The 13,339-nt window shown below is 46.0% G+C and overlaps 1 protein-coding gene and 1 pseudogene across 2 annotated transcripts in view; one reads left to right on the forward strand and one right to left on the reverse strand.

Moving 5' to 3' along the window:
* LOC126177442 (CLIP domain-containing serine protease HP8-like) overlaps window positions 1-1,166 on the reverse strand; it is a 79,011-nt gene extending 77,845 nt beyond the window's left edge. For both annotated transcript variants that reach the window (XM_049924456.1, XM_049924457.1), the window contains exon 1: window positions 1,074-1,166. In XM_049924456.1, the coding sequence (XP_049780413.1) occupies window positions 1,074-1,149 (76 nt within the window). In that variant the 5' untranslated portion in view covers window positions 1,150-1,166. The remainder of the gene's footprint in view (window positions 1-1,073) is intronic.
* A 4,826-nt stretch (window positions 1,167-5,992) lies between these two features.
* LOC126100816 (5S ribosomal RNA) lies at window positions 5,993-6,109 on the forward strand (annotated as a pseudogene).
* Window positions 6,110-13,339: the final 7,230 nt, after the last annotated feature.

The following is a 13,339-nucleotide window of genomic DNA, read 5'->3' on the forward strand; positions in this document are numbered from 1 at the left end:
CTTATCTTATCTTTGTGGTCTTTCCGCGAAATATAAGTTGGCGGCAGTAAAATTGTACTGCAGTGAGCCCCAAATGCTGGTTCTCTAAATTTCCTCAGTAGCGATTCACGAAAAGAACGCCTCCTTTCCTCCAGAGACTCCCACCCGAGTTCCTGAAGCATTTCCGTAACACTCGCATGATGATCAAACCTACCAGTAACAAATCCAGCAGCCCGCCTCTGAATTGCTTCTACGTCCTCCCTCAACCCGAACTGATAGGGATCCTAAACGCTCGAGCAGTACTCAAGAATAGGTCGTATTAGTGTCTCCTTTACAGATGAACCACATCTTTCGAAAATTCTTCCAATGAACCGAAGACGACTATCCGCCTTCCCCACAACTGCCATTACATGCTTGTCCCACTTCATATCGCTCTGCAATGTTACGCCCAAATATTTAATCAACGTGATTGTGTCAAGCGCTACACTACTAATGGAGTATTCAAACATTACGGGATTCTTTTTCCTATTCATCTGCATTAATTTACATTTATCTATATTTAGAGTTAGCTGCCATTCTTTACACCAATCACAAATCCTGTCCAAGTCATCTTGTATCCTCCTACAGTCACTCAACGACGACACCTTCCCGTACACCACAGCATCATCAGCAAACAGCCGCACATTGCTATCCACCCTATCCAAAAGATCATTTATGTAGATAGAAAACAACAGCGGACCTACCACACTTCCCCTGGGGCATTCCAGATGATACCCTCACCTCCGATGAACACTCACCATCGAGGACAACGTACTGGGTTCTATTACTTCAGAAGTCTTCGAGCCACTCACATATTTGGGAACCAATCCCGTGTGCTCGTACCTTAGTTAGGAGTCTGCAGTGGGGCACCGAGTCAAAGGCTTTCCGGATGTCAAGGAATATGGCATCCGTCTGATACCCTTCATCCTAAAACAAGGATGATTCCTGTATCGCCTTCCTTATCGAATTACAATAAAAGTCCAGTTTCTCGACGAGTTGTTGAACTGTGACGTTTCTAGCGCGCACGCAGAGCGCCGGCGGGCATCTGTACTTACGCGCTAGCGAGCCCGGCGCGTGCAGCAGCCAGACGCAGGCGCAGACGCACAGTAGCCGCGGCGCGCCGGCCGCCATGCTGCCGCACACTGGACCGGCGGCGGGCTGCAGCCGCCGGCGCGCCCGCCCTGCCCTCTGCCGGTGAGTCCCCCGGCTGACAGCTGACAGCCGCCAGTCGGCAGTGCGGTTCCGTTGCAGCAGCCGCTGGCAGAGACGGGAGCGCTGCGGGGAATTACGGTAACCTCAACGCGTGCTAAACTCTCACCGCAGCAAGAGTGAACTCACGTACACCGCTGCTGTTGCGTCTTCGGCCCGAATACTATTTCGACGCGGTTTTCCACGTCCTGATCAAGCCTCTTCAAGTCTTCATAAATCCTGCCACCCACACCAACTTGTACCGAGTGGTTACAATTTAAGTGCAGCTATCCACAGAGGTCCAGTCTAGCTGCACGTATCGTATGGGAGCGAAACTTGCTAGATATTCGAATGCGTTAATGCGGGACGGATTTCCGCTGTAAAAAATATTAGTTCCCATTTTGGTCACAGGTGCAAGCAAATCTTTTCCCACTTGTCCTATTGTCAATCCGTTACATATGGAAACATTCTTTACATCTTTCTTGCATTCTCATCGTAGATTTGCACCTGGTGAGCCACATTGGAACAAAATTTTAGTAGCAGAAGTCGGTTCCACACGAACACATCAGAATATGTACCAGGTTTCACTGCCATGCGATAATTCTAGTTCACACTGGACTCCCATGCATAGCTACAATTTAATTACAACAACAAAGTACTTGCTCACTTTGGTCAAGCGATCTTCCTTTACAATTTCTATTCTTCCTCCTTCCCCCATCCCCAACACACACACTTCCCAACACTATCAAATTAAGTATTCGTTAAATCCTCAGGATGTGTGCTGACTTCGAGGAGGAAGCCCTGTCGTCATCCGAATGGAAACCTACTTGCTTTTTCCGTTACGTGGACGACACGTTCGTCATCTGGCCACATGGTATGGACAAACTCCTTGACTTCCTTACACATCTAAACTCCATACACCCCAACATCAAATTCACTATGGAGATTGAAACGGAGGGTAAATTACCTTTTCTTGACGTCTTGGTCAAGAGTAGGGCTGACGGCACCCTAGGTCATGGGGTGTATCGGAAGACAACGCACACTGATCTGTATTTGCACGCAGACAGCTGCCACCACCCTTCACAGAGGAATGGGGTACTTAAAACTCTAGTACATAGGGCGCGCACTATCTCTGACGCAGAGAGTCTAGCCCAGGAACTGGAACATCTGAGAACTGAATTTCGAAAAAATGGGTACTCAGAGTGGCAGATTCAACGTGCTCTCCGCCCAACCACTACAGCACAACCTGTGGAGATGGATGAAATCACGAGGGAGGAGGTAGGCACTGCGTTTATTCCATATACTGGCGCACTCTCGGGGAAAATCGCCCGCATTTTGCAGAAACACCGGGACGGAACTGTGTTTTGTCCTCCAAATAAAACTCGTGCACTGGTGGGGAGCGCCAAAGATGACCTCGGTTTGAGGAAGGCCGGCGTGTACCAGATTCCGTGCCAATGTGGCAAGTCGTATATTGATCAGACGATGCGTACCGTCGAGGATCAATGCCGTGAACACCAGAGGCACACTCGACTGATGTATCCGAGCAAGTCGGCGGTCGCTGAACATTGTTTGTCGGAAAATCACTCCATGGAGTATGAACGCACGAGGATTCTAGTACAGACGTCGAGATACTGGGACAGCGTTGTTAGAGAGGCCATCGAAATTCGCACCAATAACGACCTCATAAACCGTGACTGTGGCTATAATCTTAGCAAGGCTTGGGAACCAGCGATTGGGTTAATCAAGAGTAAATAGAGCAAACGTATAGTTGTGACGACCACGGCGGACAGAGCCATCACACCGACGTCATCTCAGACGCCGTCGCAATCTGTTCCACCGCGCGACCGTGGCGCGGACAGCGGAGGGAGCGCGCCGCGGGCGGAGGGTATTTAAATCGGCCGCCGCCGCGATCGAACCCAGTTCCCTATGAGCAGCCATAGCGTACGGATCTCCGTGCCGGCACGTTCACAGAAGCTCAGTCCGTCAGTTCACCTGATGATCGCGACATGTATGATCGCCGAAATATTGTGCCCGTTGGGCACTGTAGACCGGCAGTACACCCGTGGATATTTTGATTATCAAATACGCCGGGAGAAACTCAAAAATCACATCTCATTTCTTAATTATCCAGATCCCTTAGCATCGTACAATTTAATTCGACTTCACTCTAAATCTTGTTTCGGTTCTGTTGATGTTCATCTTAAAATCTCTTTCCGAAACGCTATCTACTTCATTCAACTGACCTTCAAGTGCTCTGATGTCTCTGACAGAATTACAATGTCACTGATAAAATTCAAAGCTTTATTTCTTCTTTGTGACTTCTAATTCTCTTTCTGGGTTTTCTTTGGTTTTGTCTGCTGCTTGCTCAATGTAAAGTTTGAATAACTAGGGGAAAAGGTTGCAATCGTGTCTCACTCCCTTCTCTACTACTGGCTCCCTTTCATGCCCTCCGACTCTTATGACTGTACATGTCGTAGATAACCTATGGGGTCCTCCGTTTATACCATTTTATATCACATAGCATAACATTACAAAGAACACTAGCAAACCTGTTTTATTCATAGTTCAGGGTAGGGACGACGACTTACTGTTATGCTGGTAATCAGTAAAATTTCTATACCACATTTTGCAGTCCTCTGCGAGATAGATACTACCAGATTCGATCTTACATATTTCTGCCCCTGTAAATTTGTTTTACCTGACAATCAATATTAGGATCTAATGAAGGAAAACATCTTAATTTTATTCATTACAATGAGGTTTTAAAAGGCACGCATTTGTGTCATTAATCATTTAAATATAAAACACTTTATCAGATACATTTTTTCATGCATAGCATGACGTGTTTCAGCGACTGTGCTGCACATAAAAGAACGTTACTGTGCAGTGTGCTGCATTTCAATAACTTCAGAAAACATAGTCTGGATCCTTACAATCTCTTTAATCACCCCTATTAATGCGGAATTGGCTTGTAGATATCGTGAGAGGCCAGTATAAAAGGAGGCAAAGAGTAGTGTGTTGTCAGTAGAGAAGCAATAATAGAAGAAAGGATCGATCAGGAGAGCTTACTGACTTCGAATGTGGACTAGTCACTGGATGTCACCTGAGTAACAGATCCAGCAGGTACATTACAACCTTCTTACAACTGCCAAGGAGACTTCCGTGATGTGACTGTGAAGAGGAAACGTGAAGGAAGAATTATAGCCAAAGCAAGACCAGCCAGACCTCACGTACTAACGCACGGGGACCATTGAGCACTGCGGAGGGTGAGCATAAAACCAGCGTGGAATCAATGGAAGGAATTATTCGTGAGTTCCAAAGTGCTACCAGCAGCCCAGTTAGCACAATTATTGTGCTTAGGGAGTTAACATGAATGTGGTACAGTGGTCGGGCAGCTCCTCAAAGGCCACACATTTTTGTAGTCAGCGGTAAGCGACGCTTGAGGTGATGCAGAGAGCGACGCCACTGGACAGTGGATGACTCGAAACGAGTGATTTGGAGCGATGAATCACGCAAACGCCTGTGGCAACCCGATGGATGGGTTTAGTGTCTGGCATCATGTGAACTATGTAGAAGGTGGTGTTATGGTGTGGGGGTGTTTTTCGTAGTTAGGGTGTGGTCCCCTTATTTTGGAGTAAGAAAAACCCAAATGTGGAAGGATGTGAACACATTTTACAGCATTGTGTGCTGCGTGCAGTAGGGAAACAGCTCGGACATGATGACGGTTCAGATCAGCAAGACAGTGAACCCTACGATAAAGCAGAATGTTGGAGGCAGTGCTTTCTTGACATTCGTGAAATGGACTGGCCTGCCCGAGTCCTGACCTGAAAACGTTTGGGATGAGTTAGAACGTAAACTTTGCCCCAGGCCCCAGCGTCCGACATCACTTCCTTCTCTACACTCTTTGGCTCTTGAGGAAGAGTGGGCTGCCATTCCTCCACAGACATTCAGACACGTTATTGAAAGTCCCCCAGCAGAGTTCAAGTCGTCATAAAGGCGAGAGGTGGACGAATCTCATATTAATGCCCGGGAATATGTATCCGGATACTTTTGATCAAATAGTGTATTTATTACTTTGATTACAGATTTCGACGTGACGAATGCATCTTGTTCAGTTCGAAATCTGGGAATAAAGGAAAAAGACTTTGATAAAGTAAAAAATTAAGTTTTGATTCGAACCACTCTGCTCTCGACGCCTGACGAAGACCACAAGAGAAGTTCGCAGATATCGTGAAAAATAAAACAACGACCCAGGTAAAACTCAGAAGCTTGTGAAGTCACATGTAGAAGTTGTTACTGACTGACCATGTAATTTTGTTTATAGCATCACTTCTACATTTTCTGTTGTTTATTGTTGTATTCTGGCACTGTTACGCAAACTGGGCTTTGCAACACTATGTTTGGTTAATTTCTCGTTCTTTTATTTTTATTACCACCATTGAAAGTCGTCTTTTAATATTAAACTGCACGTTTTTTGTATAAGCGCACGATGTCAACGGAGTCGTCACAGAAATATCGTACTATTGGAGGTCTCTAAGCAGTGAGGGTTTCAAGATCAACTGACTGAAACAAAAAACTATGTGAGGGTCTTTCGTTGTTAACTGCAAGTGTGATAGGGCTCCACCGCAGTAGAGTCTATGACGTACATAATAGAAGGTTGCAAGAATAAGACATGATCAGAAGATCGGACGTGGCTCAATGGCTGAAATACCACTGGGTACTTCATTTGATACCTGTCGACAAACAATCGTATTACAAATATATAACTCAAAGTATGCTTGAAAATGCCAACGGCCTTGTCGCAGTGGGAACACGGTTCCCGTCAGAACACCGAAGTTAAGCGCTGTCGGGCTGGGCTAGCACTTGGATGGGTCACCATCCGGTCTGCCGAGCGCTGTTGGCAAGCGGGGTGCACTCAGCCCTTGTGAGGCAAAATGAGGAGCTATTGGATTGAGAAGTAGCGGCTCCGGTCTCGTAAACTGACATACGGCCGGGAGAGCGGTGTGCTGACCACATGCGCCTCCATACCCGCATCCAGTGACGCCTGTGGTCTGAGGATGACACGGTGGCCGCCCGGTGCCGTTGGGCCTTCCAAGGCCTGCTGGGCTGGAGTTTAGTTTTTTAATGCTAGAGAATGGCTAGTGGACAATGCGTTCTACATCATACAACGTCAGCGAGTTGTCCTGACAGCGCGCATCTTCATACTAGCTGCAGCGGAAGGGTTGTTGACAAGGCAATCCCCTTGGGCGACACCTCACGTCTAAAGATTCTGGCGAATTAATTTTGTTCAACTGACAGAACTATGAGAATGACAGTGGCGTCCTGTTTGTGTTCATACAATACCAATAGTCATTATAAATGCAAAAAGGTCTAAAGGAACAAAGAATGTCAGCAGCACTATGGAAAGTCTTGCAGATGGCTATGGTAGTTGCCACAATAAGAACAGAGAGGAAATTTATTGGAAGCTGAGATTAAAACTGAAAATAATCTGGCTTTGATTTTAGTAGCTCGTAAATTTAGATTGAAACGCTGTGCCAGTTGCATGAAAAATTTCTCCACAATTCATTTAGGCCCTTAGGTCACTTGCAAGTGCTCGAAACTGAACAACAAGAGCTTTCTGTCAGTTGGAGTGCGTCAGTGTGGAGAAATTTTGGTACCAACAATAATTAACTTTGCTCTGATATATGGTCCCAAATAGAAGAAACCATTTTAAACGACGCGAAGTTAAGTAGTTATAGTGAGAGTGACAGTGGGAGCAAGCTGACGCGATAGCATAACAGCAGCAGGGGAAATCATTTATTAGTAATGTCTTTTTGGTCATTAAACATGAATTATGAAGTGTGAGCTCCTACTTTCTACATCTCAAAGCATAACGAATAGCACAAAAATGGATTCTGTAAACTCTGTAAACATGCTTTAAAATCAGTTACCAACTAATAGTTAACAACCTGAAGATCTACGCTATTTGACCAGTATTAATAAGTGCAAGTCGTTCGTCTCCACCGCCTGAAGATCTCGGAGAAACTGCAGGAGCCTCAAACTTATCTTACGATCTGAAAATCGTTAACGAAAGATAAGTTCAAAAGCAACACGATAGTACGAAGTGTCCCTTATATATCATGTTCTACGCATTATATGAGCTCGCTGAGCGTAATCATTCAAAATTATACGAGTAATATGGATGCTGTGTCACGTGGTAAGTTCGTGCTTAAAAGGAAAATGTGAAGTAAATCAATCAAAGTAGGCAAATTAATTTGACTAATACTACAACTGAATAAGGAATCATATATGCAGTTCAGTTCTGGTGGCTGCGTTCACACGGTGAAATAGATTGAGTCTTCCTGAACAGTATCTCAAAACTACATTACAACAATAATATTCCACATGGAAGAAACGAATCATTTTAAGTGAGACAGATGCGTGCAAGTCTAAGTGACTTGAGGTTTAGGATGCTTATCATTAAAATGGATTTCGTATCACATGTTGTACAGAAGAAGTGCTAACTCGAACAAAGACCCACATTTAGCACACGAAATTACAATCGCCGTAAACCTGTAAATCTTTGTTGAAAGGAAGCTAAATGCAATGCTCGCAGCGATATGCGTCTCACCATATTACATCGAAATGTTTTGCTTGAAAGCTCCATCTTGTCCAGTAGACAAAAAACTGAATAAGAGCTTGATATGACGTGCTGAAAATGGCGACGAGGTCAGAGTCAGCACCGAATGTAGACCAGACAAGAAGTAGCAGCTTTGTATATTGCGAACCGCGTGGCTGGGACAAGCGAAAACTACCGCCTAGTAAACCTACTGGCTTTCTCGGGTTATAAATGCCTTAACGTCTCAGAAGAGATCACCGTATTCTCGGACAAGCAGCCGCGATGGGTAGCCGTGTGGACTGGGACGTCTTGTCACGGTTAGCGCAGCTGTCCCCGTCGGAGGTTCGAGTGGGCATGGGTGCGTGTGTTATCCTTAGCCTAAGTTAGTTTTAAGTTAGATTAAGTAGTGCGTAAGCCTAGGGATCGATAGCCTCAGCTTTTTGGTCCCATAGTCCTTATGACAAATTTACAAACTTTTTCGGACAAGGGAAGATGAATCACTCCAGCGTTTTGTAGTAGACACACTTATCGACAGCCGGACCAAACAAGTGACAAATACAATGCGAATTGTAGTTTCAGGAGGAATGATAAGATGTTCTTTGTTAAGTGGCGGCCTTTCAATATAAAATCACTTTATTATAGCAACACTTTTGATTTATTGTAGCATAAAGTCTCTATCAACTAGGAGTAATGATATAAACAGTGGTACAGAAGAAATACAAATGAATTTACTTGCTCAGTGGCGGAGAGAAAAAGGCTAGGAGAGCGTCAATAGAAGAGGTAATGAAAGAGAAAGCAGTGGAGTCAGAATATAAAGACAGAGCAAGAGATAGGGATAACGCAAGCTGATAGAAGTGCTGGAACTCTAAGAGAAGTGTTGGTTTTCTCTTGGTCAGGAGAAAACATCTGGTGTATACTGAGAGTAAATATACGCTGAATTTTTCGGCTTCCCTTAAGAGCGGCTTTTGTACAAACACATGTAGAGTAACGGGTAGTTTGTTTCACAAACGAAAAGCTGAAATTGAAGAGGAGAGAGAGAAAAGTTGGGATTTGTGCTTAGATGCAGCCAAGCTTTGGGATGTACACTCCTGGAAATGGAAAAAAGAACACATTGACACCGGTGTGTCAGACCCACCATACTTGCTCCGGACACTGCGAGAGGGCTGTACAAGCAATGATCGCACGCACGGCACAGCGGACACACCAGGAACCGCGGTGTTGGCCGTCGAATGGCGCTAGCTGCGCAGCATTTGTGCACCGCCGCCGTCAGTGTCAGCCAGTTTGCCGTGGCATACGGAGCTCCATCGCAGTCTTTAACACTGGTAGCATGCCGCGACAGCGTGGACGTGAACCGTATGTGCAGTTGACGGACTTTGAGCGAGGGCGTATAGTGGGCATGCGGGAGGCCGGGTGGACGTACCGCCGAATTGCTCAACACGTGGGGCGTGAGGTCTCCACAGTACATCGATGTTGTCGCCAGTGGTCGGCGGAAGGTGCACGTGCCCGTCGACCTGGGACCGGACCGCAGCGACGCACGGATACACGCCAAGACCGTAGGATCCTACGCAGTGCCGTAGGGGACCGCACCGCCACTTCCCAGCAAATTAGGGACACTGTTGCTCCTGGGGTATCGGCGAGGACCATTCGCAACCGTCTCCACGAAGCTGGGCTACGGTCCCGCACACCGTTAGGCCGTCTTCCGCTCACGTCTCAACATCGTGCAGCCCGCCTCCAGTGGTGTCGCGACAGGTGTGAATGGAGGGACGAATGGAGACGTGTCGTCTTCAGCGATGAGAGTCGCTTCTGCCTTGGTGCCAATGATGGTCGTATGCGTGTTTGGCGCCGTGCAGGTGAGCGCCACAATCAGGACTGCATACGACCGAGGCACACAGGTCCTACACCCGGCATCATGGTGTGGGGAGCGATCTCCTACACTGGCCGTACACCACTGGTGATCGTCGAGGGGACACTGAATAGTGAGTGCACGGTACATCCAAACCGTCATCGAACCCATCGTTCTACCATTCCTAGACCGGAAAGGGAACTTGCTGTTCCAACAGGACAATGCACGTCCGCATGTATCCCGTGCCACCCAACGTGCTCTAGAAAGTGTAAGTCAACTACCCTGGCCAGCAAGGTCTCCGGATCTGTCCCCCATTGAGCATGTTTGGGACTGGATGAAGCGTCGTCTCACGCGGTCTGCACGTCCAGCACGAACGCTGGTCCAACTTAGGCGCCAGGTGGAAACGGCATGGCAAGCCGTTCCACAGGACTACATCCAGCATCTCTACGATCGTCTCCATGGGAGAATAGCAGCCTGCATTGCTGCGAAAGGTGGATATACACTGTACTAGTGCCGACATTGTGCATGCTCTGTTGCCTGTGTCTATGTGCCTGTGGTTCTGTCAGTGTGATAATGTGATGTATCTGACCCCAGGAATGTGTCAATAAAGTTTCCCCTTCCTGGGACAATGAATTCACGGTGTTCTTATTTGAATTTCCAGGAGTGTATTAAGTCTTGTCTTACAGCTATGGAATACTGCTGTCCATTAAGATTGCAACATCAAGAAGAATAGCAAATACCGAAATTTTACTTGTTGTGGGTTATGTAGTACCACATAGCAGGAAGATAAAGTCATTAAATTTGTAGGCGATTTGGGAGAACACCGGGAGCAAAATAGGTACACAGAGCTGCCGCCTCTATCAGCAAACAACAGCTTGCAACACACCTTGGCATCGAGCTCGACTGAGCACTGGATAGAGATGCAGGTCAGTTGTGAGGCAAAGAAGTGTCTGGAGGATTAAGTTTGTGCCAGTTGCATACATTCAGGACAATTATACATTCAGGGGCAAATTACCGCCCACTCCCTCCACTTGAGGTTTTGTTGCACTAATTAATTTATGACTCCTTGGGGGTTGATTTGTGATCCCCTAGAGGATAAACCCTCTTTATAAGAAACCCCCACCCCTCGGGAAATTCTCCAGTCCCTCCTTTCCCTCGCCAATACAACCCTACTTTTGATATCAATTGACTAATTAATTAAATTGATCAATAATTTACCGCCTCCCCATTTGCGAAATCCTCCAACCCTCCCCTCCCCTTCTGCACTTCCCCCTCCATCCTCATCTATAAACCGACAGGAAAAAGCTGCGGGAGAAGTAGAATCTCACAACACGAGATTCAATCCAATGTCAGTTGGCATAATAATGTACTGTTCAATTCAACTCGCATATTCTTTATTTAATCAGTTTGTGGGAGACAAGGCTCCCACACTTCAATAGAGCTCACATCTGCACACCCCACACCTCCACTTTCCATCACGTAATAGCTGTAAGCACCGAGAAATGGAGCAAAGTGCGATCTGTTAGCCACAGTTTTGGGTCGTCTGCATGTATGTGTCTACCAGCCAGGTCATGGAACGCTAAGTGTGTGTATCTATGCACCACAGAGATTGGATTGTAGGTATGAGGTGAGTACTGCTGGGCCAGGTGGAGCGCTGAGCACATGAATCTCGTGGGGGCGAGTAATTTTCAGCAAATAATAGCGATGCAGTGGAATGCATTTCACACCTCATAGGGACTACTGTGTGTGCTGGAGCTGTTTGTGTTTTCCGAAGTGGCCAGTCAGTCCACAGTGCAGGAGACAACTTTGTTATATTCCACTACCCCAGACTGAGTGAACCAGAGGTGCTCGCCTTGTGTAGGGGGCTCTAATGAGGGCGCTTGAAACGGGTTTTGCTATCCTTTCCAATCACTTGTGTGTATATGTTCACCTTGATGTTTGCTCTAGTCCACAATACCTCTTGGAATTGGCGAGGAACTGTTCTACAGCCACTGCCATAAAATTACTTCATCTTGACCTACAAGCGAAATAGCTGTTGAAGAAGTTACACATCCACACCCACCCACACACACACACACACAAACACACACAAACACACACACACACATCTACCCATTCACCCCCCCCCCCATATATATATATTGACACACATATGGTAAGAAGGGACAGGATAGCAAACTATCAGTGAGTCTAGGAAGGCCAATACATGCTACCACAACTGATAGAAAATGCTTAACTGCTCTAATTACACATCGAAGTTGTCATGAAAAAGAACCACAACTCATAAAAAATGTATCATAACGTAAAACACACACTGGGAATTGAGAAAAATCATTGTAATAATACAGCTACTGCAAGAACTGGCCCTCGACAGGAGAGAGTGCTTGCGCTACATATGTGCTCACCATGATGTTCGGATACAGACTAACCAGCAGAACCAGTCTTATCTTCCTCCTACCTCCCTTTCCTTCCTTCCTTCCTCTCTCTCCTCCTCCCAGAGGGAGGGATACTGGTTTTACAAGCCTGTTCTAGCTTGTCACTGATAGTACACAAAGAGATCTAGGTAAATTTCTTTATAAGTACATAACAGGTGATTACACGAGCGCCCCTCTCAGGTGGCTCACTTTCTGTCTGTCCATCTCTCTCTCTCTCTGTCTCTCTCTCTGTCTCTCTCTCTCTCTCTCGCTCTCTCGCTCTCTCGCTCTCTCAGTCAAGTGGTTACTTCCTGTTTGTCACCTCCCCCTTTGTCACCTGTGAACTGGTGGGAAAAGCTCAGTCTGTGTTGAGAAGCTGGACTAGGAGGATATCAAGACACGAAATGGGTGGTAAATTTGAGTAATATATTGTTTATTGATTTAAACACTAATCAGATCAATTAATTAAACTGGTGGGAAACGCTGAGCTGTGGTTCTCTTTGTTTGGGTGGGGAAAAATTGTCCACTCCTATGATGCCACAGGGCAATGGGGAGAGCTGGTACAACTGCGATATCAAGAATGGCTATGAATTGTCCATTTGAGCTATTCTATGAAATTAATTGTTTAACAATTTACAGGAGTCAAATAGATCGCTTAAAACACTCACAACCACCATACAATGATTCTTCTTCATATCAATACATATATGAATCACACTCACACATTTTGCAAATCAAGTAATTAAATTTCCGCCACAAATAGACTGTAGTGTTAAATATATCTGAGGGCTTGAGAACACAAGCACACTCCCCACTACCGTTTCCACTAAACATATCTGGTGAAAAAAAAACTTCCAGTCACAAGCACTCATGACTGCACAGCATGCACTGTCCACTGACTACAGGAGTGCAGGAGCTGCACCTATGCCGACCATGCTGGCTGTTGCATGCCCCTCCCCTAGTTTCATGTTCCATGCATCATTTGTAATATAAACTGTAATGATGTGGAACGAGTCATTTTACATGCAAGTCCCAAATTAATTTTTAAACATAGCTACATACTAAACATATATTTTAATATACAGATGTGAGTTAGTAATTCCTTCCCACCACCTTTTACGCACTGCAATAATAGAAATTCTTCCAAGAAATGAGGAGGAGGAGGATATTAGTGTTTAAAGTCCCGTCGACAACGAGGTCATTAGAGACGGAGCGCAAGCTCGGGTGAGGGAAGGATGGGGAAGGAAATCGGCCGTGCCCTTTCAAAGGAACCATCCC

The sequence above is a fragment of the Schistocerca cancellata genome, chromosome 1 (assembly GCF_023864275.1).
Source record: "Schistocerca cancellata isolate TAMUIC-IGC-003103 chromosome 1, iqSchCanc2.1, whole genome shotgun sequence".
In the NCBI taxonomy this organism is placed as follows: domain Eukaryota; kingdom Metazoa; phylum Arthropoda; class Insecta; order Orthoptera; family Acrididae; genus Schistocerca; species Schistocerca cancellata.